The sequence below is a fragment of the Marmota flaviventris genome, chromosome 3 (genome assembly GCF_047511675.1).
Source record: "Marmota flaviventris isolate mMarFla1 chromosome 3, mMarFla1.hap1, whole genome shotgun sequence".
Taxonomy (NCBI): domain Eukaryota; kingdom Metazoa; phylum Chordata; class Mammalia; order Rodentia; family Sciuridae; genus Marmota; species Marmota flaviventris.
The window spans coordinates 170756671-170781608 of NC_092500.1; the positions used below are offsets into that span (position 1 = coordinate 170756671).

At 45.2% G+C, this 24938-nt stretch overlaps 1 protein-coding gene across 3 annotated transcripts in view; it reads left to right on the top strand.

Annotated features, from left to right (window-relative positions):
- Extl3 (exostosin like glycosyltransferase 3) overlaps positions 1–24938 on the top strand; it is a 104957-nt gene that overhangs the window by 68601 nt on the left and 11418 nt on the right. For all 3 annotated transcript variants that reach the window (XM_071610612.1, XM_027926916.2, XM_071610611.1), the window contains exons 2-5: positions 4836–4936; positions 6384–9006; positions 19175–19302; positions 24270–24414. In XM_071610612.1, the coding sequence (XP_071466713.1) occupies positions 6859–9006; positions 19175–19302; positions 24270–24414 (2421 nt within the window). In that variant the 5' untranslated portion in view covers positions 4836–4936; positions 6384–6858. The remainder of the gene's footprint in view (positions 1–4835; positions 4937–6383; positions 9007–19174; positions 19303–24269; positions 24415–24938) is intronic.

The window sequence follows — 24938 nt, forward strand, 5'->3', positions numbered from 1 at the left end:
AAGATTCACAAAGATAATGGCTCGTAATTTTCTAGATTAATGAAGATATGAAACCTATGATACAGAAAGTTCAGTGTTTTTTTTTTTTTTTTTGAGCCAAAACCAAAAACTTCCACAAGTAGACACTTTGTATTGAAACTGCAGAAGTTCAAAGACAAAAATGTCTTTAAAGCAACCCGAATGAGAAGTCAGATTTCCCACAAGGTACAGGTTGGACTGAGATGTCTTTTCACTGAGGATGATGACATCCAGAGGGTTCTTCACAGTGTTGGTGGAAAAGGAAAACCTGATCTCGTATGCCCCACTAAGTCAACATTCAAGAATCAGGAGGAAATAGTGTGTTTGCAGACTCTCACTGAAGACACTGCTTTCGAATAAAAGAAACTATCGGAAGGAATGAAATGCCAAAAGGAATAAAATTGTGAGCAAGAAAATTGGCAAATACATGTGCGAATATATAAACAGGCATCAGTTATGCCACTGAGAGCATGATGAGAGGATAAAAAAAGTGGAGCTAAAACCTTAATAATGACATTTAATTCAATGTAGGTTAGCACAGGTAATGTTCTAAGGGTCTTTTGAGGTGGAAGAAAATGTTAGAAATATCATTAAACTTTTGACTTGATTGAGTCAAGAATACGTGTAACCACTTTAATGATAACAAAAAAGATAAATTGAATACAGAGGTGCTTAGTATGTGGGTAGGGTGGGATTGGTTCCAGGACCTCCTGCAGGTACCCAAAGCTATAGATACCTCAGGTCCCTTATGTAAAATGGCATAGTATTTGTGTGCACCTGCACATATCCTCCTGGGCACTTTAAATCATTTCTAGATTAATTATAATACTGTATTAGTCTGTTTTCTGTCACAATAATGAAATACTTGAGGCTGAGTAGTGTATAAATTAAAGAGATTTATTTACAGCTTTGGAGGCTGAAAGTCAGAACAGCATTCTGATGGCTCTGGCAAAGGCCCTTTTGGTTTTGTAATGTGTCACCTCATGACAGGTGGCATCATGGTGGGGTTCAAGTCCATAAGTGTCCTGGTGTTGGAGTTAGCAGATAAAAAAATTAATTTTTTGTTGGGTGAGGAGGTACATGCTTATAACCCCAGGTATGAGGGAGGATGAGGCAGGAGGATTGCAAGTTCCTGGCCAGCTGGTGAGACCTTGTCTCAAAATTTAAAAATTGAGAAAATGGACTAGGGCTGTAGCTCAGTGATGAAGTGCCTTTGGGTTCAATCTTTAGTAATGAATGAAAAAAAAAATCTTATAAATGTGATAAAGAAAATAGAGGGAAAGAGAAAAAAATGGATAGATATACCATTCTGCACTTGAAATCCTGTATCTAAATAAGAGTCTAATGGACATTCTAGACCTGAAAAATATAGTACTTGAAATTAAGAATGTTTTGGATGGCATTTACAGTGGGCTGGATATATCCGAAGAATGGATTGGAGAACTTGAAATTATTCAAGCTGGAGTACTAAATAAGATTAAAAAAAAAAAAAATACTGATTTAGGGTAATACAGAGTGAACTGGTGGAAAATGTGAGATTAGGCATTATAATTTGTTGTGGGCTAGGACTGGTGAAGACAGTAGAGTAATAAAAGAAATATACAGGAAAGGGATAAATGCAGACTTCATCATTATCATAATATATTTCAATAAAGAATTGGCAAATCAATATGGATGTAAGGAGTTGGAGGAGTTAAAAATAACTCAAGGCTTATAGCTAATATGTGTCTTCATTTGTGCTAGATACTGTGCAGTGTGTTTTATTCACTATCTAATCTTTTTTGTTTTTAATATTGTTTTTAGTTGTAGGTGGACACAGTACCTTTTAATTTTATTTATGTGGTGCTGAGGATCAAACCCAGGGCCTCACACATGTGAGACAAGCGCTCTAGTGCTGAGCCCCAGCCCCCACTATCTCTAACCTTTATATCAACTCTGAACATTGGTGATATCTTCTTATTCATGAAGAAAAGTGTCTCAGAATGGTCAGCTGAGCCTCTGACAGCTTCCTGAGGGGTTGGGTCCTGGCCTGGCTGCTCCGTGGTCGGTAGTTTTCCTGTGGCTGGAGGAATGTCGCGTCATGGGCATAATGGAAAGTAGTGGAAAGAGGAAGTGTTTGAAGGCCTGAGCTGATTGTAACATATCTTAGGAGAGGGCTTTTTTCCACCCCCTGGACTGGGAATTGAACCCAGGAGTGCCACATCCCACTAAGCTACATCCCTGGCCCATTTTTGAGGAAAGTTCTCATTAAGTTGTTGAAGATCTTGCTAAGGCACTGAGACTGGCCTCAAACTTCTGACCCTCCTGCCTTCATCTCTCAGGTCACTGGAATTACAGGCATGCACCACCATGCTCAGCTTATTTATTTTAATTTAAAGAAGTTATTTTTGGGCTGGGGTTGTAGTTCAGTGGTAGAGCACTTGCCTAGCATGTGTGAGGTACTGGGTTTGATTCTCAGCACCTCATATAAATAAATAAAATAAAGGCCTATCAACAACTAAAAAAAAAAAAATCCTTAAAAGATTTTTTTTTTTTTTGGCGGGGGATTATTGTAGATTGAACCCAGGGGTGCTCTACCATTGAACCACATCTTCAGCCATTTTTGTATTTTATTTTGAGACAGGATCTTGCTAAGTTTCTGAGCTGGCCTCAAACTTTGGTCCCCCTCCTCCGGCTCCCAGATTGCTGGGATTGTAGGCATGCGACAGGCTAGGAGAGAGATCTTTAGGGAGCTGGGAATACTGAACTACTAGTATAAGACAGAAAGACTAGGGTTGAACTCGTGGTTTTGGGGATAGTATGATTATAGGTGATGGTTGAAGCCATTTCTTAACAGATGTTGTCAAAAGCCTTGGGGGAACACTTTAGGTAGGAGGAAGACTATACCTACTGAAGCAGAATGGTAACAGCAGTCAGGGAGATGAGTGGGAACACCAAAAAGTACCGTTTCATGGAAATCCAGGCGAGGGCTGGGAGTGTGCAGAGGAGGAAGGGATCAGTGGCACAACTCATTTAACAGACTTGGTGAGTTTAATGAACTGTGCTGCGAGCTGGCGACATGGCAGGGATCCCAGCAGACAAAGCTCCTGCCCCCAGTAGGTAGGTTTTGGCAGGGAAGGTGGTACTGAATGAATGAACAAAAAGATACGGAGGAAATCAGTAGGTTAATGCCAGAAAGCTTCTGGGGTATTAAAGGCAACTTTAAAATGAGGATGTTCAGAAAATTGACCTGAGGGATGAGAGTCACCAGGAAAAAGAGCAGCCGGTCTGAAGGTTCCAAGGCAGTACAGAGCTTGGCAAGGCCGAGGAGTTGAAAGGAGGCCAGTGTGGCCAAAGTTGGCTGAGCACAGGGAGCAGCGGGGGCCGTTGCACTCGGGTAGGGGTGATAGTGCAATGGGAATCTCCTGTGATTCCTCGGAAAGGGAGAGAGACATCTAATTTGTGTTTGAAGAAGAGCATCCTGGCTGCTCTGTAGGATATGTCATGGGGTCAGGAACAGAAGCAGGCTGGCAGGTTAGGTCTACATGCTCTGGGGGTGACTGAGAGTTAGTAAGCCACGTACTGTGTTTGACTTAAGTCTCTAGAGGTTGTTCCCTTATCAGTGTTGCAGGGATATTTGTTTCTAGATCCTGATACTTTATTGTCATTTTCCAGAGAATGACAGAAGAGATCCTGAGTGTCGTTTTCTTTTGTGCTTTAAATAATTTAATTAGCTATTTAGGAAGGGAAGTTCCTGCTGTTGGACATTGACTTCTGTCTTATTTCAGTTAAAGAGATAGAAGTTAATGGGGATGCGTTCTTTTGAATTATTGTTGAATTATTGGTTTCCACTATTATTATTATAGTTATAAGTTCTGGGGACTGAACCTAGGGGTACTTAACCTCTGAGCTCCTTCCCCAGCACTTAAAATTTTTTTTTTCTTTTTTTTTAGTTGTCAATGGATCTTTAACTTATTTATTTATATGTGGTGCTGAGGATCGAATCCAGGGCCTTACACATGCCAGGCAAGCGCTCTACCACTGAGCCACAACTCCATCTTCCTCCAGCCGTTTTTATTTTTTATTTTGAGACAGGATCTCACTAAGTTGCTAAGGCTGGCCTCAAACTTGTGATCCTCCTGCCCCAAACTTCCTGAGTAGTGGGGATTTTATGGACGTGTGCCACTGCACCTAGCTTGGTTTCCATTAGAATGTTTGTTTCTACTCACATCTCTGTGAGTTAGTAGCACTGGATATATTAGACTAGGAATTGTCAGTCTCTGAGTGACTTTTAAAAAAAATTTGCTTACATTCTGTATGTAATTTTTTTGGGAATTTTTGGTATGGAGACATTCAAACGTAAGCAAAAGCAAAGAACGTAATATGATAATTCCCCACATTTACCCATCATTCTGTGCCAGTACCAGTCAGCTCTGGCTCTTTTTGGTTCACCTGGCCCTCCTCACTGCCCCTGTTTATTTTGAAACAGATCCCAAGTGTGCCATCATCTATAAATCGCTCAGCATCTACTTGTAAAGGCAAGGATTTCCCACATTTCAGTGCTCTGTTTTATTTCTCCTTCAGGCACGTAAGCGGGTCACATAGCTGTGTGGTTTGCTGTGAGGGTCCCATTTTGTACCTGTTGTCCTAGTGTAGTTATCAGTAGAATTGTTTTCACTTAAGAGAGTGTCTTTTGGGACAGTGAATTCTGTGTTTTTTTTTTTATTTATGCAAGGAGAGTTTTTTCAGAGGAACACTGAGTAAATTCTTCAATAGTACCTTCAGCATTGGGTATTTTACTAATAGTGTGTTTCTTTTATATTTCCTTTTTAAATCAGGAGAGCAAACCCTGGTGTTCACTATTTTAAGAAGTTGTTTACGGAAGGATAAAGTGACATAAGCCCGAGAAAGGAGGCTCCTGGTGTGTGGAAAGAAGGAGGTGAGTGTTGTGCTGCTGCTCGTCTTGCCCTCTACCCCGTGCCCTCCTGTCCGTCAGTGCCGCAGAGAGAGTCAGCCCTTTGGAACAGAAGGGCGATGTCAGGTCTGTGAAATACTGGCCTCTCTGGGTTCTCTGCAGTATTTGACTAGCTGTTACTTATCTAGGTTGAGATGATCCAAATTCTGTATTTTCCTGGATAGATTTTTTTTGTTTTGTTTTGTTCTCACTTGTTCTACTGAAACCTTTTAGCAACACTGATAGCAGCTCTTTGTTACTTACGTGTGAGTGAAGACTCTACCAGACCTTTCATAGTTGTACATCTTGAGCTCAGGTAGAGGCAGAGAGTGGCTGAGCCCTGACTTATGGCAGTGCCCTTACTATGTCCATCTTGTCTCCAGGCTAAGAGAATTTCCTGAAGTCAAGGACCACTGTGCGTTCTAGAGCCTCCCAGTTATGATAGCTTGTCAGATGCATCAAGAGTATGTGAACGCTTTTTGGGGGAAGAAATAAATGAAATATTCATTCAGGAATTTGGCACAGTGTATTATAACTGACTTCTAGATATGCTGAGTTTGTGGAGAGAGCAGGCGGAAAGATTCTGTAGCCTCTGATGGTAAAGTAAAGTTTGAGAGAAGAGGACTGGGGATTTGTTTCAAGATGGAAGAGCCAAAAGTTCCTCATGTGCTCTGCTTTATTTTCAGAGCCACACAACATATTGTTACCTCCACGCACTCATCTCCATTTTAGAAGATTAGGGCCCTGATAGGCATGTGGTCTGATAGCACATCTGTCCCCCAAGGATAAGAAATGATGCCTCTCATTTCTAAAAGGCCAAGTTACTATTTCTGGTTTAAGAAGGAGCACATGGTGTCTGCTAATGGAAGATAAATAGAAGCAAACTGGGAAATACCTTTTGTCTCTGGATTACTGAATCTGCTACTGGCTGAAGAACAAAAGAGTTCTCTTCAATTCTTTTCAGTTCTAAATTTAAGAAATTGAGCCTTTTAGAGTTTTTTTTTTTTTTTGTTAAGTGGTTCAAAAGGATGTTTGAATATTGGAAGTGAACATTGCTAATAAGATTGGTGGGAAGGTGTTTCTCTTCATCTAATGAGGCCAGATCGTTACTGAAGACATCTTTGCCCACTGTTGATTTTAGCTGGTCATCATTTGATGGGGCGCTAGTGCTGCTCTAGATCTAGTTAAACAGGAAGAGGCTGGGTGGGGGTGGGTGTAGACTGAAGCTGTTGAGGGCACTTACCAACCACGAGCAGTGTACACCTGCCGGGCAGCGTCTCTGCCTTGGATTGGCAGTATTCTGAGAAACACACTCTTGTTCCAACGTTGTTTGATCCTAGAAGGTGAAGCATTTTCTAGAAATGTGCTGGGGTGGGAGTGGTGTTGAACATGATCTTTTCAACACACTGACATGGTTCTTTTTCTCTTGCAGGCTTGGCTGTTGGCAAAGACGTGGATAAGAGCCAGTGGTTCTAATGCCAGCGGACCTGACTAGCTACTGTACAACTGTGCAGTAGAAACTATGCATATTTGTTGGTCAGCAAAGCCAAGGAACAAGAGCTATGGCCTTTGAAATGGCCTTTGTGATTCCAGGGTATTTTTCCTGGGTTTTATCATGCGGTACCTCCCTTCCAACTCAGCAGCAATGTGGTACCTTTTACTGTTCAGTGAAGATTAAGGACGTGCTCTTTGATCAACAGCCAGAACTTAAAACCTGCTGGAACAGGGTCAGGGACCATGTCATTCGCAGCTGAGGAAGATGAAATTTCCATTTTATGTGGTGCCTTGTACAGGGAGTGCACTCACTCTTCTAGGAACGTGTGAGTGAGAAAGAGGTTGTGTTTTTCTGACTAGAAACTCACGGTTATGGCGAGTGACCCAACGTGATCAGAGGGGCAAGAGAACTCATGACGGGTTATACCATGTTGCGGAATGGGGGAGTGGGGAATGGAGGTCAGACCTGCATGCTGCGCTGGTCCAACCGCATCCGGCTCACGTGGCTCAGCTTTACACTGTTCATCATCCTGGTTTTCTTCCCCCTCATTGCTCACTATTATCTCACCACGCTGGATGAGGCAGACGAGGCTGGCAAACGGATTTTTGGCCCACGGGCGGGTAATGAGCTCTGTGAGGTGAAGCACGTGCTGGACCTCTGCCGCATCCGCGAATCGGTGAGTGAGGAGCTCCTACAGCTGGAAGCCAAGCGGCAGGAGCTGAACAGTGAAATCGCCAAGCTGAACCTAAAGATCGAAGCCTGTAAGAAGAGTATTGAAAACGCCAAGCAGGACCTGCTGCAGCTCAAGAATGTCATTAGCCAGACTGAGCATTCTTACAAAGAGCTGATGGCCCAAAATCAGCCCAAACTTTCTTTGCCTATCCGACTGCTCCCAGAGAAGGATGACACTGGCCTTCCTCCCCCAAAGGTCACGAGGGGTTGCCGCCTGCACAACTGTTTTGATTATTCCCGCTGCCCTCTCACCTCTGGTTTTCCTGTCTATGTTTATGACAGTGACCAGTTTGCCTTGGGCAGCTACCTGGACCCCCTGGTCAAGCAGGCTTTTCAGGCTACAGCACGAGCCAATGCTTATGTTACAGAAAATGCAGACATTGCCTGCCTGTATGTGGTATTAGTGGGAGAAATGCAGGACCCAGTCGTGCTGCGGCCATCTGACCTTGAGAAACAGCTGTATTCCCTACCACATTGGCGGACAGATGGACACAACCACGTCATCATCAACCTGTCACGCAAGTCGGACACACAGAATTTACTATACAATGTCAGCACAGGCCGTGCCATGGTGGCCCAGTCCACTTTCTATGCTGCGCAGTACAGACCTGGCTTTGACTTGGTGGTCTCGCCGCTGGTCCATGCCATGTCAGAACCCAATTTCATGGAAATCCCACCACAGGTGCCAGTGAAGCGGAAATATCTCTTTACCTTCCAGGGTGAGAAGATCGAATCCTTGAGATCCAGCCTTCAGGAGGCCCGCTCCTTTGAAGAGGAGATGGAAGGTGACCCTCCTGCTGACTATGACGATCGGATCATTGCCACCCTGAAGGCCGTCCAGGACAGCAAGTTAGATCAGGTCCTGGTGGAGTTTACCTGCAAAAACCAGCCCAAGCCCAGTCTCCCGACTGAGTGGGCGCTGTGTGGGGAGCGGGAGGACCGCCTGGAGTTACTGAAGCTGTCCACCTTTGCCCTCATCATCACTCCCGGGGACCCTCACTTGGTTATTTCATCTGGGTGTGCAACACGGCTCTTTGAAGCCCTGGAAGTTGGTGCTGTCCCAGTCGTGCTAGGGGAACAAGTCCAGCTTCCTTACCAGGACATGCTGCAGTGGAACGAGGCGGCCCTCGTGGTGCCCAAGCCTCGTGTCACCGAGGTCCACTTCCTGTTACGCAGTCTCTCTGATAGTGATCTGCTGGCCATGAGGCGGCAAGGCCGCTTTCTCTGGGAGACATACTTCTCCACCGCTGACAGTATTTTTAATACCGTGCTGGCCATGATTAGGACTCGCCTTCAGATCCCAGCTGCTCCCATCCGGGAAGAGGTAGCAGCTGAGATTCCCCATCGTTCAGGCAAGGCGGCTGGAACTGACCCCAATATGGCTGACAACGGGGACCTGGACCTGGGGCCAGTAGAAACGGAGCCACCCTACGCCTCACCCAAATACCTCCGCAACTTCACTCTGACCGTCACTGACTTCTACCGCAGCTGGAACTCTGCTCCAGGACCTTTCCATCTTTTTCCCCACACTCCCTTTGACCCTGTGTTGCCCTCAGAGGCCAAGTTCTTGGGCTCAGGGACTGGGTTTCGGCCTATTGGTGGTGGGGCTGGGGGTTCTGGCAAGGAGTTTCAGGCTGCACTTGGTGGTAACGTGCCCCGAGAGCAATTCACAGTGGTGATGTTGACTTATGAGCGCGAGGAGGTGCTCATGAACTCCTTGGAGAGGCTGAACGGCCTCCCGTACCTGAACAAAGTGGTGGTGGTGTGGAATTCTCCCAAGCTGCCATCAGAGGACCTTCTGTGGCCTGACATTGGCGTCCCCATCATGGTAATGCAAAAATGGGCAGTCTCTCTTGATGCATGTACTTCACTCCTAATGCCTTTCCCTTTAGCTATCTTAACTCTTACTGGCGAGGAATGTACATCTTTTTAAACACGGGTACAGATGACTTTTCCCGTGAAATTTCTGCTTGTTACTTCTTTAGGCCTTGCCAGCTCATTGCTGCTACTTACTTCCTAAGTCGCCTGAGCACTGCCACCGCTAACATTGCTACTGGACCTGTGCAGTTATCCCTGCTAATCATAGTGATGAGAAAGCTCATGGTCAGGAAGAACTTAGGATTCAGGCACTGTAATTAGGGTTATATGATGTATGATTATCACTGTTTCTTCATTTTGTATCTGTGGGAACTGAGGCTCGGAGAGTTGATTAATTTGCTCAAGGCCATGATGAGTAATGGAGGAGGTGAGCTTTACAATGTCTGATTCCAGAAGCTTCAGTTTTTAATCATCCCAGAGGATTTGAGAGGAGAATGATGTCATTCACAGGATCCTCTGGAAGCCTCTGGAAGGGTGGAGTGGGGTTTGATATTTGGGAGTTGGAGAGCCTTCTTTATTCTAGAGTATCTTGCAGGGTCTTTCTCTTGTTCTTTATTTTTAAAATTTTAGTTGTAGATGGACACAGTGCCCCCCCCCCCCAATCTATCTATTTATATGTGGTGCTGAAGATCGAACCCAGTGCCTCACACATGCTAGGCAAATGCTCTACTGCTGAGCCCCAGCCCCAGCCCGTCTTTCTCTTTCTTTACTCCATGTCTGATGTTTACATGCTGTTATTTTACAGGAAAGATAAGATCTAAACTTGTAGGACTGGGTGGCATTCTGAGGCTTTTGTATCTACCTGCTTGAATTAAACTGGTGATCTGCAAGAGAGATGTGAGGCCTTAAAGCAGACCTGTCAACTACTTACCTTGCAACATTGGTACTTTCTAGAAAAAGGTAGCAAAGAACAACAAAGGTCTGATGGGCCATGCATCAACTAGAGTCTTGCTTAAGAAAATTGGTGATTTTTAGGGATGATTTGTGTGAAACCAAAGAAAGAAAGACTAGGATTCTTTCCATCCCAGAGTTTATCTTGTATATTAAGAAATCTCCTTTACAAACTTTTTCCTAAGTGAATTTTACTCATTTCCTTTCTTAGTTACAACTTCATAACTGTCACTGAATTAAAAAATAAAATAAAAGTGGCAGCAGCAGTTACTCTGCAAAGGGCAGATGCCATCCCACAGTGGGATATCAGAGCTGCCTACGCTTTCCGTTTTTCCTGCGTGTTCTTTGAGTTTGGTCAAGATGTGGAGAAGCTGGTGCCACCTGGTAAACCATGAACTGGAGTTCATTGGAGCACTTACTAGAACTGTTCTTTCTTTAACACTGGTAGGAAATATGCAGTCCTCTTTATTGCTGGGCAGCACACTGCAATTAATGCATAACCTATTCGGAAGTGCCTGAAACTTTCCAAATAAAGGGCCATTCTAGAAAGCTCATATTAGGGATGCAGTTTTTTTCTAGTTCTTTTAAAATGTGGCAACAGTTTCATGCTGGAGGTCTCACACCATTCTCTAAAAATTTTGACTTCTTTCCATTTAAGAGAAGCAGGTGTTTTGGGCAGCAGTTGGAATTTCTGACATGGGTGCAGGCAGGCATCAGGGCTAGAGAGACAGTGGCAGCTGTCTGCCTCCCCTGTCAGAGAGGCACTACTATGTTGTGCCTCAGAGTGGCTTTCCACCTAGATGCGGACATCACCTATTCATTGTGTTAGGATTAACAGGGCTTATAAACTCAGCAGCACGGTGCTTCCCAGGCAGTCTCAGATTCCAGTCCTTAGGAAAAGTGACTCAAAGTCAGCACATTGGTTAAGTGAATCAACCCAGGAACCTCTGTCATTTCAGAAAATGCTGAGCAACTTGTGTTTCTCTTCTGCTCAGCTTCTCAACTAAGCAATATGCATAAGTTCTAGATCATGTGTGAACTGTGAAATCTGTTGAGCCCCAGCTATTTTAGTGGCACCTGGTAGATCTTCTATACTAAAATTCCCCATTCTTTTCTAATAATTAATTACATAACAAAGGGGTCTGGCTTAGAATAAAAGTGTCCTTGGACACTTTATTTCCACTTGCTGTATGCAAAGAGAATTCCAGCTCAAACGGAATAGTGAATGGGCAAGGAGCCAGGACCTGCGGAGAAAGGGGAGAAGTGTGGTGCTCTCACTGAATGCTGTAGGGCCGCTGCAGGGAGATGTGGTGGTGCTGTCTGCTCTCTCTGTGTCTCTCCTTCCTCTTATCCTTCGGGCCAGAATGACTGGATTTTGTCGGAGAGTCCCAGCTGTCCTTCACCCCGTGTCCCTTGCATTCTTTGCTAACAGTTGAGTCAAGCACCTTGGCTCCTGCAGCACAGCCACAGAGATGTCTAATGGAAGCCGGATGGAGAGTGTTACTCTGCCAACAACTCTGATGTCCGTTCTCTTGAAAAAGTCCCCACTAGGTTGGGACCATGTTTTCAGGGCCCCTTAAAGACATTCTGCTGTTCCTGGTGATAGTCAGTGGGCTTCCCCTGTGTGTTATGTGTGGCTTTCTCTGTCTGCTTACAGGATCTTTTCCTTATCTTTGGCTTTTAGCAGTTTGATTTTGATGTTCCTTGGCATTGCTTTCCTTGATTTTTTTACTTTGAAAAGTGTTGCTCTTTTTGTCTTACGAGGCAGATAATTTGGACCCAGACTAAAAGTTCTCTTAATGGCTACTCCACAGTTCGTTGAGTTCTTTTATATTTAGCTGGTCTGCTTACAACCTGCACCAAGCATGCGCAGCGTTGAAGTGAGCCAGAGACCGGTTTATACCCAGCACTGGGAGCTCCCCCTCTCTGGTTTTCTCCTTTTTGGAATTTCCTCCTGTCTTTCCGGGCCAGTGGTTGCCCCAGACTCTTTCCTCTTATCCTTCAGGACAGCCTGACTGGATTTGGTCTGAGGGTTCCAGCTGTCCTTCCCGGCCCTGGCTCTGTGCTCTCTCCTGTATCAGCACTTCCTTCCCTCTACATGTCAGCTCCACTCCATAGTGTGCCGTGAGTGGCTCCCTCACCATTGCCTTCAGGAAGGTGTCCTCTCGGTATATTTGTACAGAGCTTGATTGCCATCCGCAGGAGGATTATCTGGTAGGAGCTGGCTCAGCCCTCCTGAAGCAGATGCCTGCAAATAATCCCTTTTGATACATGGTCCCACAAAAGTTTGATTCATAGTTATTGCTTTATTCTGTCCTGTTTGCATGTGTTCCTTTCTCACACTTTAGAGTCTAGAAAATAGTGATAAGTAGGGGTGGCCTTCTTAGAGCATTCTGTGAAATGAGAACCTTAAGATCTGTGCTGTTGGTGTTTGAAGACTTGGGCTGTTAGGAAAGTGATATCTCTTAGTTATTTAGGAGCATAGCCAGGCTTTCTCAAAGCAGTGCTCATCTTCACACTACGTTTGTTGGCTTCTTTGGAAGCCAGCCCTGGAATATGAATTTTTCATTCTCCCTTCATAAAGGGTACAAACTAATTTACCCAGGGTGCCTGGCAAGGGCTCTTGGACATCGGAGAAGCTTGTATGGAGTGAGAGAGCCTTGTAAATTCTAGAGGCATCCACAGGCAGTGGCAACTGTGAGAAGCAACCCTCTCTGCATTTGCAGTGGAGCTCTTGTGGGGAGTTTAAAGGGAGGTGGGAGAAGGTGGCCAGGGCTGGCTTGTGCAGAAACATGCAGGCCAAGCTGGGCAGTGTAGAATGTGTCCTGAGTGTGAGAGGATGCCTCTCAGAGAAAGAGAGCAGAAGCAGGTAAAAGACTTGTAGTAGCAGTAGCCCAGGGGAGAGGTGGTGGTAGTCTGGATCAGGGTGGCGGGGGCAGAGAGGGTGAGTTCAGAGGTGAGCTTGACTCATTTATGTCCTTGGAGACTTCAAGGCCGGAATGCGTCATTTTTTCCCCAAATAAAACTACAGCAATGTGATAGAGATTTGAGTTTGTGGAGGATTGGGGATGTAGCCCCGTGGTAGAGTGGCTGCCTTGCATGCATGAGGCCCTATGTTCCATCCCCTGAAAAGAAGAAAGAGAAAAAATGACCAAATCAAGTTTTAAAGTGAGTGGTTTCCAGCTGGAAGAGGGCAAGAGAGGAGTTTGTTTTTCAGGGCCCTTTCCTTCTCTCGTAGTCATTGGTATTCAGATAGAAAGGAGATGTCTCTGTTTTGGGAACTTGAATGGTATGCCAAGAGGGTTATTGTTTCATTATTGAGATAGGCTCTTTCTGAGTTGCACAGGCTGGCCTGGAATTTGCCATCCTCCTTCCTCAGCCTTCTGAATTGCCGGGATGTGCTCCATTACACCTGGCAAGAGTCTTTTAATATTGCTTTACAAGTAGTGTGTTGGGGAAGAGGATTGGGGCCTGAAGGAACAGCCTCAGAGCACCCGTGATGTCTTAGTGCTCAGGCGGCCAGAGGCTTTACCGCGGGCCAGACTTCATGGAGAGGAGAGGCCATTATAAAGACTTATGCCTCAGAAACCTGATAAGTTCTATTTTTGCCTGTCCATTCTGCTCTATAAAATATCCCTTGTCTGATTCAGATGGTCATTGTCCAATGTTATGATTTCTAGGCAAGTTGAACAGGAGGAACCTTTCCAGCCTCTCCAGGGGAGGGCTCTACAGAGGCTGGTCGGCCTCACTGGGTATTGGTGGATCTGGGTGCTTGGGTTTTTCCTTTGACAGTATTTTACTTAAAAACTCGATGATTGTAACTCTGGCTTTTTCTTTCTGTTTGGGATGAACTGTATGACTGAAAAAGAAGATTATAAAGCAAAGCTACCAGAAATCGGAATAGCCAAAATTATAGAAATGTAGAGGAATTGCTGAAAAGACATGTTGTAAAAGTAATTTACTAATTGTATTCATAATTTACTTATGTAGGTATTTGTACTCTGTAAATTCAAAGGAAGGAATCTGAGACTGCAAGAATTTTATTGTTTCAGGTCATTTGACTAATTAATACCTACATTAGGCTTGTGCAGTGACTTGTAATCCCAGCTGCTCCCAGCTAATGGGGGCATTGGGGCCAGTACTGAGGCAGGAACACAGTGAAGTTTGTAGCTCCGTGTTTGCCTAGCATGAGGGAGGCCCTGAGTTTGATCTCTTGCACCAAGACCAACCAACCCAAAACAAGGCCCTAACCAGTTGAGGCTGGCCTTGAACTTGGATCCTATCGCCTCAGCCTTCTGAGTGCCACTGCACCTGACTTTAACTTATACTGTTTTACCTTCAGTTTTACAGGGATCATTGCCAACTTTTATAAGTTAAAACAGACTTGTCCCAATCTAAAATGTATGGTAGTTTTGTACTGTATTAGCCAGTATTCCAGGTTATAATTGGAAAACCAGTTCACCATGTTATCTTCTTACTCCTTTCCCTTCCTTTTCTGCACTTCCCAGCTGTGGCCCCACCACTTGGTGTTTATTGATGAATGAGTCCCTTGGAGAATCCAGGAGTCCTGGTGCCCATTCATTTGGTGGCCTCTCTGCTCCCCTCCCTACTCACCCCCAGCTCTGTTTCACTCGGTGCTGTTGTTAGGTACATACGACCGGTGTCTCTGCCTCTGCTGGGGCCCCATTTTCCTGATTCCTGAGCCCCATGATTGGCTGCTTTCTTCAGTTAGAGGAAGAGGAGGCTGGAAGGCTGAAGTTGGCTGCTGTTTGCGTTCTCAGCCGTGTGGTGTCTGGAAGCACAGCGTCTTCTCAGTGGATTTGTTACAAACTGTGTTTGCGTGCTGTGGTGATGAGGCTGGAGGCTGTGGCCCTCGGTGGGCCCAGTGCGATCGTAAAGAGAAGGACAGCATTTTAAGTGTGTTAAAGTTGCTGAATTTAGTAGGTGGCAGAGTTCCTCCCTGTTCTGCTGTGATGAATGAGAAGGAAGGTGTGGTGACAGACGGGAAGGCTTTTATGCACAATGGGAAACAAAGAAGCAGGGAGGCACCCTTGGGGAGCAGGGGATGTGAAACCAGGAGGGTGAATGGTAGCGAGTGCTGCTCCCCATTTGACCCATGTAGGCTGATGGGTTTTTTGTCTAGGTTAAAATATTGTCAGACTTCCTATTTCCTTTCTAATTATCATTCTTTAATATTAAAAAGATTTGAATATTCATGGATAATTTTGATCTTTTCAGGTATTTATATCATTCTGAAAACAGAACGGAAAGACTTAGTTATGTGCTAATTCCAACTCTTTCACTCATACTGTGTAAACTGCCTGTTGAAATCTATCATATGCCAGGCACTGTGCGCTACTCATTCTGGTTAATGTCATACCAGTGATTAGAGCATTAATTTGCAAATCATTCTTCATGTTCACGAGTTACCAGAGTGTACCCATAAGTTTCTAGTAGCACTGTGCTGTGATAACACCAGGAAATAGACCGTGTTGGGGTGGGAGCTGTTGTAATTTGAAACTGAACAATATCATCAAAAATGAGAATCTTTCCCCTAAATGTCAGGCACTAATACTCTTGTTGACCAATTTCTTTTTACACTCTCTCAGCGTTTTCAGACTTCTGGAGGCTAATGTTGATCTCTGTGTCTGCCTTTAGAAATTCTTGAATCTTTTTGTCCTTCTGATTTTGGTACCAAAACCAATAATGGTTATTTGGCCGAGCTTGTGTCTTGCCATCGAGCACTACAGCTTTGAAGCAGTTCCTTCACCACCATCCCTTCCTCCCTCACCTCACCTGAACTTTAGTTTATATTTGCAGTTTGTTAGGGCGGAAGTCTTAGAGTTATGGGAGGAGTTGGTTGTCCTTGGATAAGGAACTTCAGTTATTCCTGAAATACTGTCTGCTTTACTCATCTTTTTGGAGATCGACTCAATCAGGGTGTCTCAGGAGTGGCACCAATGACATTTTGGATTGAATCATTCTTCATTTGTCAGGGGAAGGCTGTCCTTTGCATTGCAAAATTTAGCTACATTCAGGCCTTTACCCACTAGACCCAAACAGCTCACTCTCCATTGTGACAACCAAAAATGTCTGCAGACATTGCCAGATGTCCCCTGGTGGGTAGGGGTGGGCGACCACTCCTGTTAGAGAACCCCTGCTCGCCTAATTTTTTTTTCCTTTTTGCACCCTAGGGCCTCTTGCCTGCTAGGCAAGCCCTTTGCCCCTGAGCCACATCACCAGCCCTGCTCTCAATCCTTAAGACAACCTACTCTGACCACAGTTGTTGGCCAGCCAGCCACAAAAAAAAAGCTGCAGTACTTGACACATGTGTCTGTGATGCTTACAGCTTTCCTTTTCTCTGTTCTGATGGTTAAAATGCAGTTCCTGTACCTGCACATCTTGCTGTCAGTTCTGGTCCAGGGTAGGGGCACTGTGTTCCTAGCATCAATGGTGATTCCTTTCTTGCCTCTTGATTACCCAAGTGATGGATTTTAATAGACTTACTGAAAAGCTGGTGGTAAAATCCAGGCCATGTCTTGGCCACATTGCTCCTCCATCTCTGACTCCACCCTGGTCTTATAATAAGTAGGTTCTCTTGGTTTGGTTCATTTTGTAAACCAGTTAGATTATTTTGGATGTGTTCTAGGTATCAGAGTATGATCATTTTAGGTTTTTTTGTTTCTCCTTTTCACATTTTGGTTGTCTGTCTTATTTGGCTTATAAATAACTTCAGTTTTTGTGGACAGCATGGTGCCATGGTGGTGTAGCTAGTATGGTCCTCACTCCAAAGCCGTGCTTTTCCCTTCGCTCTAACACTTCTCAAAATTTAGTGTGCACAGCAGTCACAAGGCGTCTTGAGAAATGCAGATCCTGTCAGGGCTGCTCAGGGCCTGCCTTTCTACAGCCCCAGTGATGTCACTGCTGCTGGGCTGTGGATCCCATGGGTGCTCTGGCTCTGCTCTTTTGCCATCACTGATTCTGCTGTAGATGAGCCTCCTGGAGATTAACCCACAAAGTGGTCAGCTACATGTGAATGTGCAAGCTGTCTGTCAGCTACTCCATGAGGTGGGTCTTCCCTGGGAGACCTGGCTGTGAATGTCCACTGTTCCAGCTGAGGAGCAGTTCAGCCAACTGGCAGGATTGCAGTGTAGTGAGAAGCGGACGGTAGGTGTGTTGGGAATGAAGAGTCAGTGGTGAGGTGGGTGCGTCGGGGCCTGAGCTGCCGCTGTATTCCATCCTGTCTGAGGTGGACCTCATTTTTGTTTTAACATTTCTGAAATTGGGATGTGTCTTACAAAACTTGCCAAATGGTGCTCCCTGGGGAGTCAGCAGCTGCTGAAATGGGAACTTGGAGACTCCGCATTGGCTGCTCTCCTCCTGCCTCGGGCCGCAGCTGCATGGTTCTGTTTCTGAAGCCCAGTGCAGGCCCTCTGCCACAGATGGGGCGTTATATACGTGTGAAGTGCTTGTGGGCGAGGTGGATTTTGGTGTCTCTTGCTCGGCTCTGATGCCTGGTGTCTGTAGCAGCACACCTGTTGCAGATCTTTGCTGTGATTTGGGCAGAAGCACATGTGGGTTGAGGTAGAGTGACATTCCACGTGATGAGTTATTTTACATAACTGATGGTATGTACATTAAGAACGCGTTTGGATTGGGCTGGGGTTGTGGCTCAGCGGTAGAGCGTTTGTCTAGCATGTGCGAGGTCCTGGGTTCGGTCCTCAACAGCACATAAAAATAAACAAATAAAGGTATTGTGTCCAACTACAACTAAAAAATAAAAAAGAACTCATTATTAAAAAAAAAAAAAAAAAAGAATGCATTTGGATTGAAGAAGTTCATAAAGTTAGCCTCGGCTTAGCAGGGAAGGACTGGATTGGGGTGAGGAGTGAGAGGCCACTCCTGCAGCTGCTGGCTGTGTCTCGTCACTCTGGGTGTCAGTTTCTCCATGTTTAAAGAAACGTGGACCATGTGATCACCAAAGCCCTTCAGACTAAGTCTGCTAGAATGAATGAATTCCAGTACAAGTTCTCTGCTTCAAGAGCATAGACGTGACATTCTGACAAGTGGGGGTGTGACCAGAGGCATCTGCAGGCAGATGGGTCTCTGGGGGAGACTGTTTGTAGAGGGGAAGGAGTCGTGTTTTAAGCTGAGGTGAGCTTGCTGGTTTGGTCATGGAGTTCCATGTAAGCTCCAACACTTCAGGTACAGTTGACATGCCAAGCCAGGTAGGAGCTATCCTCAGTACAAGGGAAGTGTCTGTTGACAGTAAGATGACCTTCCCGGCTTTCTAAAAAGACCATTCTCCATGAGATGCTCTTTGTTTTTTGAGAATGAAATGAAAGCTCCTCATCACTGGGACTAATTATCTGAAGATTCTGTAAAAATAAAGTGAGCTGTCTAAGTATGACTGCAGCCATTAATGATTGAGACTTAGGCGGCCAGGCGACTAACAAAGCTGCCAGCTGCACTGAAGGTGAACTGGGCTTATCTGGGGTCTGGTTCAATTAAACTTTTTTTTGGTTTTAATACCATTCTACCCTTTGAGGTACTGACCCTTGTTTTATGAAGCAAATGTTGCCTTGCATGTGTGGGTCACCTTGCTTGGGTACTGGGTGATTGACTTGATGGACAGAGGACCTGGCTCTTTGCTCCACTCCGTCCAGCTTGAGAGGGAAGCTAGCTTTGGGCTGTGCGGTCAGCACTGGAGGCAGGCACTGCAGTGGGAAGTGGCTGATCTCAACAGGATAGGCTGTGCGTTTTTGTTTTTGTTTTTCCTGCTTTGTATTTCCCCCCAAAGCCTTAAAGTTGTGGGTCAGAAATGATGTAGACTTGAGGGATTTCAGAATTTGGTTTTAAGAATTTGTGGACAGGCTGGGGGTCTTGGGGCTGGGAACTGTACCCTCGGTTCCACGCGGCCACCTTGTGTTCTCTGGGAAGGATATTTTCAATTTCCTAGGTTGTGTTAACAGGAAGATCCTCAGCATCAGTTTGTTTCACAAGAAAATTGGTTAACAGTGAATAAAGTTTGAATGTGAAATCCTTGTATAGTTTTTGAATCGAAAGGCAGTTTTTATTCCTGAAAGGCATATGCTTGATTTTACATTCGGTAGGTAATCAGGCCCAATGACTCAGTAGACTTAGCTAGTCTTCTTGGACCTAAGGACAGTTTTGAATCTGCTTTGTAATGCGGCATTGATTTCTTGCATTTTTCTCCCTTGCTCCAGGTGGTTCGTACTGAGAAGAACAGTTTGAACAATCGATTCTTGCCCTGGAATGAGATTGAAACCGAGGCCATCCTGTCCATTGATGATGATGCTCACCTCCGCCACGATGAAATCATGTTTGGGTTTCGGTGAGGACTTTTTCAGTCAAGAACACTTGAGTGTGCAAGTGATAGAAAACAATAACTCAGGCCTGGATTAGGGAGCAAAATGGGAGAAAACAATAACTCAGGCCTGGATTAGGGAGCAAAATGGGTTTCTTGGTGACAGTGACAGAGAAGCCCGCAGAGGTAGAAAGGCTATGTCGGCCAGGGCTGTCCAGGACCCTGGTGTTGGAGGATTCTATTTCTTGTCCTCTCCTGCTCTGCTCTCACATAGGTTCTTCCCTGAGGCTAGGGAGGTGGGATTCATTGATTGGCTGGACCAGGGTTTCGCACCTGCTCCTGGAGCTGCAGGTATATCATCCTTGACCTCAAACCCTCTAGGCTTAGAGTAGAAGCAAAGTGTATTCTCTCAAAAATATTCAGAGCTTGGTGTCATCAAAGGCATGGGGACCAAATGCCAGGCAGGCAGAGGAGTGAGAGGCCAGCTCCTGCAGCTGCTGGCTATGTGTCGTCACTCTGGATGTCAGTTTCTCCATGTTTAAAGGAACATGTGGACCATGTGATCCCCAAGGGCCTTCAGGCTAAGTCTGCTAGAATGAGTGAATTCCAGTCATGAATTGTTCTTTGGTGTTGTGTATCTTTGTTCTTTTGTGTTGCTGTGCTTTGAAGCAGTACAGAATCCTGGGCCTGGGAAGAGCGGGTGGGACACAAAGATGCAGTAGGAAGATGGGGGAGGAGAAGAAGGTGGCGGGGATGATACTTGACATCTGCGGTGCCCATGTTGTGTGCCGGGGATTAGCTGAGCACTATGGTTTATCTCAGAATGCCTAGAATTTGATGGAAGTTATAGCCGTATCTTCTTACATAGGAGTAAATTGAGATTCCAGAGAACAGAGCCACGAAGCCAGAATGTTAGTGGCAGACAGAGCAGGGATTCCAGTGCAGGGTTGGCTAACTCCAGAAGTCGCTCAGCCACGGCCCTGTGCTGCTTTCTGGAATCTCAGTACACACTTTGCTGTAGAGCATAAGCATCCCGGTGGGAGAACGTTACAGGTAAGAGGAGAGGTGGGTTAGGGTGTTCGGTGTGGGTCGTAACTGGTATGTGGGCCTAGGGTCAGTGTGTTAACACATCCACAGGGAGGTGAGTACAAAAATGGAGGGTAGGCCTTTAGAAACTTTTAAAGCAGTTTGGCATTGTTGTGGCATCCAACTGTGTTATAATTTTTCTTGCAGTTTATTTTGGTGGTGTTTATTGAACATAATTTTTATATATTTTACTCACTTAATCTGTAATTCAGTGGTTTAGAGTGTAATTACCTCAGTTTTGGAAAATTTCATCACCACCAAAAGAAACCCTGTGCCCATTAGCAACCCTTCTAAGTTGTAGGCAGCCACTAAGCTTTGTGTCTCTATTATTTGCCTATTCTGGGGATTCATGTAAGTGAAACTATACAGTAAGTGGCCTTTTGTGACTGGCTCCTTTCGCTTAACCTCATGTTTCCAAGGTTTATCGGTCTAGTACATGTACCAGTGCTTCACGCCTTTGATAGGATAGACCACACTTTGTCTGTTCATCCATTGGTGGACATGGGGTATTTCCTACATCTTGGCTGTTCCCCATAATGCTGCTACACGCATCCATGTGCGAGTGTTCATATGAACATTTCATTTCTTTAGAGTCTATACCTAGGAGTGGAAGGACTGGATCACAGGGCAGCTGTTTTAACATTCTGAGAACCTGCCAAGCTGCTTTCCAGAGTGTTGTGTCATTTTACACTCTCATCATAGTGTGCAAGGATCCGCTTTTCCAGGTCCGTGTGCATGCTTGTTCTTTTCTGTTTGTTTATAGCCATCATAAGTTGGTATGAAGTGGTAGCTCATTTTAATTTCATTTAGTGACTAATGATGAGCGTCTTTTCTTGTGCTCAAGACCAGTTGGCCTTTTACGTATCTTCTTTGGAGAAATTTCTGTTTAGAACCTGTTCCACTTTTGTTGGCACTATTTGTCCTTTTACTATCAAGTCGTAAGTCTACATATTCTAGAAGCAAGTACCTTACCTGAGATGAGTTGCAAGTAGTTTTGCTCACTTGATGGTCTGTCTTTTCGCTTGCTTGATGCTAGCCCTTGAAGCACAAAGTTTTGCATTTTGCTGAAGTCCAGTTTAGCTTTGTTTTCTTTGTTCTTTGGTGTTGTATTTTAGAAAACACTCAGTTTATTTGTTAAAAGGAGGAGAGATTTTTCACATTTTTCAAGGTGCCAGTCTATGGTGACGTGGCTGAGCCTGTGGAGAGGCAGGACATCCTGGAGGGAGGGGTGCAGTGGAGCAAAGCTGCTCACCTCATGGCAGCCCAGAAGCAACAGGGGGCCCCTGCATTTCATTTATTGTTATAAGTTATTATATTTTACCAGAATATTAGTTCACAATACATGGGAAAAATTAGTTGGGTGCTTCAGATAGTTTGAGAAGCTCTGGAGTGGGCTTGCTTGGGGGTCTCCTGCAAATTAAGTTTGGATTGTGGACAAAGCTCTTTCTTTGCAGCTGTGCTTCCATTCTGTGTGCTGGAGGCCCCCCTCCCCCGCTCGCTCACCCTCGGGTGCACCCCCACCCCCCACTCGCTTACCCTCAGGTTTCTTGGCAGATGGAAGCAGCAGTTTATTGCTGTGTGTTTTACATCTGTTTATGAAGAACGACTCCACACATTAGAACAGCCATTCTTTTCTCTCCTCAACAACCTCTCTCATTTCATTTGGCCTCTTACTAGATTATTGAAGCAAGTCTGTTGCTGGCTGTGACTTAAAAAAAAATTCTGCTAACTGGGTGTGTTCCTTTGTACACAAAAAATAAATAGCTGCTTGTCCACCTGTCTGTCTGAAAGACAAAAGCCACATAACCATTCCAGAAATGGCCTATTGCTATCCAGATGTTGTCCTAGGTGGTGGGGAGAGGGAGTGTATTTTTTACATGGCATGATGCAGTTTAGAGCCTTCTGAGGGCCTTGGGGCTGTGAACAGAGCCATGGGTGTTAACAGGAGAATCGACTGTCACCCCTCCCTCCCAAGAATGATTTAGATAAGGAGACTCAGCTTTGATGAGTTTGAATTTTATTAAGAAACTGGTTGGCTGACTTCTGCAGCTTCTGGAGAACTTTTGACCTTTTTCCATGCCATTTCTCAGCAGATTTCCAAGTGGTGAGAAAAATAACAGGAAGCCTTTTAATGATCTCTTAATAGTCATTTGAAATTTGAGGCTTAGCCTCAGGTAGTGGAACTGGTGAGTTGTGTTTGATGTTCCACCTGACCTCCTCCCGCCCTGATCTTTCCTCATCTCTTTGGGCATCCCTTGATCTAAAAGCTTTTCCTTATTCACCTCCTCAGTTTACTTTTTTCACCTGAGTGAGAATGAAACAGACTTAGATATGAAAGGAAAGGGACCATATAAGAACCCTTCCCTCTGGCAAAAGATGGGTCCTGACTTACTCAGATTTCTGCAGCCAGGGAGGAGGCAGATGGGGTGGGGGTGGGGAGGATGTCCACGGAGTGACCAGGGCAGCGTCTGCAGTTCTCTGACGTGTGTACGCAAAGGTGTGCTCTGTGATTCCACTTCAGTGAGGCACCCGGAACAGTCAGATCCATAGAGACTGGTAGAGTGGTGGGGGCCTGGGCCTGGGGAGGTCATAGTTAGGGAGTGGTACTGGGGAGTTAGTGTTTAACGGGACAAAGTTTCATTTGGGGAAACTGAAAGTTCCGGAGGTAGGTGGTGGTGATGGTTGCACAACAGTGCAGATATCTTTAGTGCCACTGAACTGCACATCCTTAAAAAGACAAACTTTCTGTGTGTATATTTTGTCATAATCAAGAAATTATCAGTTGTCTAGGGGCTGGGTTGTGGCTCAGAGCTGTAGAGGGCTTGCCTGGCATGCATGAGGCACTGAGTTCAATCCTCAGCACCACATAAAGTAAGATAAAAACATTGTGTCCACCTGTAACTAAATTTCTTTTTTTTTTTAATTTATTTTTTCAGTTGTCTAAAAATACCTACACATGAAGGTATTGGGATAGAAGTTGTGATTTGTCATCTGTTGGACTAGATTAGTTGCCCTCAACCTTATTGGGAGAGGAGCTCTTTGGAAGTGGAATCTTTTGGTTCAGGAATCAGATTCTTGTCAGGGGCAGGGGTGTTTCTCAGGCAGCTTGAATCTCTTAAAGACCTTCTAGGTCCTGTTGGGTTTGGTGGAGCTGATGTCTTTCACTCTCTTGATTTCAGCTTGTGAATCTTGGGACTGGTTTTATTTATTCTACTTTGCCTATAAATTTGGAAATGATACAAAAATTTCTCTTGAAACTTATCAAACATACTGAAACAGTGAATTCTCAATTTATTTCTCGGATGTAATGGAACCTTTCATTTACATGGGTCTGCAAAGCACTTCTCACTGTTCAGGTTTCGCTCAGCCCCGTTCAGTTTAGGAATCAGACTGAGCATTGGAGTCTCTTGGGTCAGACCAGTGGCCTCCACACATTCCCCATGACATTCCCCATGACGTGCCCTCTGAGAGAAAGAAGAGAATACGCACACATAGACAACAGAGCATGTGCCCTGCTGAGCTCGGGAATGGTGCTCGTTAAAAGGAAGCCTTTTAAAAGAAATTAAATTAAATTAAAATAAATAAATATGGATCTCTTCTTTCTGCTGCTTAGTAGATTGCTGTACATACCACATCCCGGAGACCCACTCCCACTCAGCACTGGAGAAATGCTGGCTGCCAGAAACTAGTGGCATAATAAGCAGTGCTTATTAAGGAGGCAGCACACGGTGTGGTTCATATCCTCTTATTCTGTGTGGCTTGTGATTTATTAACACACACACACACACACACACACACACACACAGCCTGAGGGGTCAGAGAGCCTTCAAGGCAAAGGCACTCCTTTTAAGTGCTCCTGATGGCCCCAGAGCTGTGTACTCAGGTGTGTGTGCACTTGTGTTTTTGAGGGTGTGGAGAGAAGCACGGGACCGCATCGTGGGCTTCCCTGGCCGGTACCATGCGTGGGACATCCCTCACCAGTCCTGGCTCTACAACTCCAACTACTCCTGTGAGCTGTCCATGGTGCTGACAGGTGCTGCCTTCTTCCACAAGGTGAGACAAGCTGGTTACAGTGGCATGCTCTTAGTAGCTGTTGAGTCTTTTGTAGTGAAATGCTGTCTTTACATCCGCTCTCCTCCTGCTTCTTCTGTGTCTCTTCTGTGGTAGAGATAGGTCATTCCTGTTTTTAAAGACTCCAGTTATGCTTAGTGAAACTGTGGAGTAAAAAGTTAAGATGAAGGCTGCCTGTGCGGTTGCGTGAGGCTGTGACGGCCAGTTTCCCTGCAGGGTTTGGCCCTCCTCTGTATTAATGGAAGGCACTGGGCCAGAGGGGCTGTCAGACCTTCCAGCGTCAGCATCGCCGTCCCACCCAGGCCCAGCATCAGCAGGCTAAACCTGGTGCTCTTCTGACTCAGAGTAACCACTACTGTCCCCAGCCCACTGTGAATCTCTGTGGGGGCCCTGCCAATTCTGCCTGAGTCCTCAGCTTGTCACTTTCTCCACTCATATCCCAGTTTTCACTGAACACCCAAAGTGGGAGCCCTTCAGTCACTGTACCTCCCCCGTATTATTAGCGC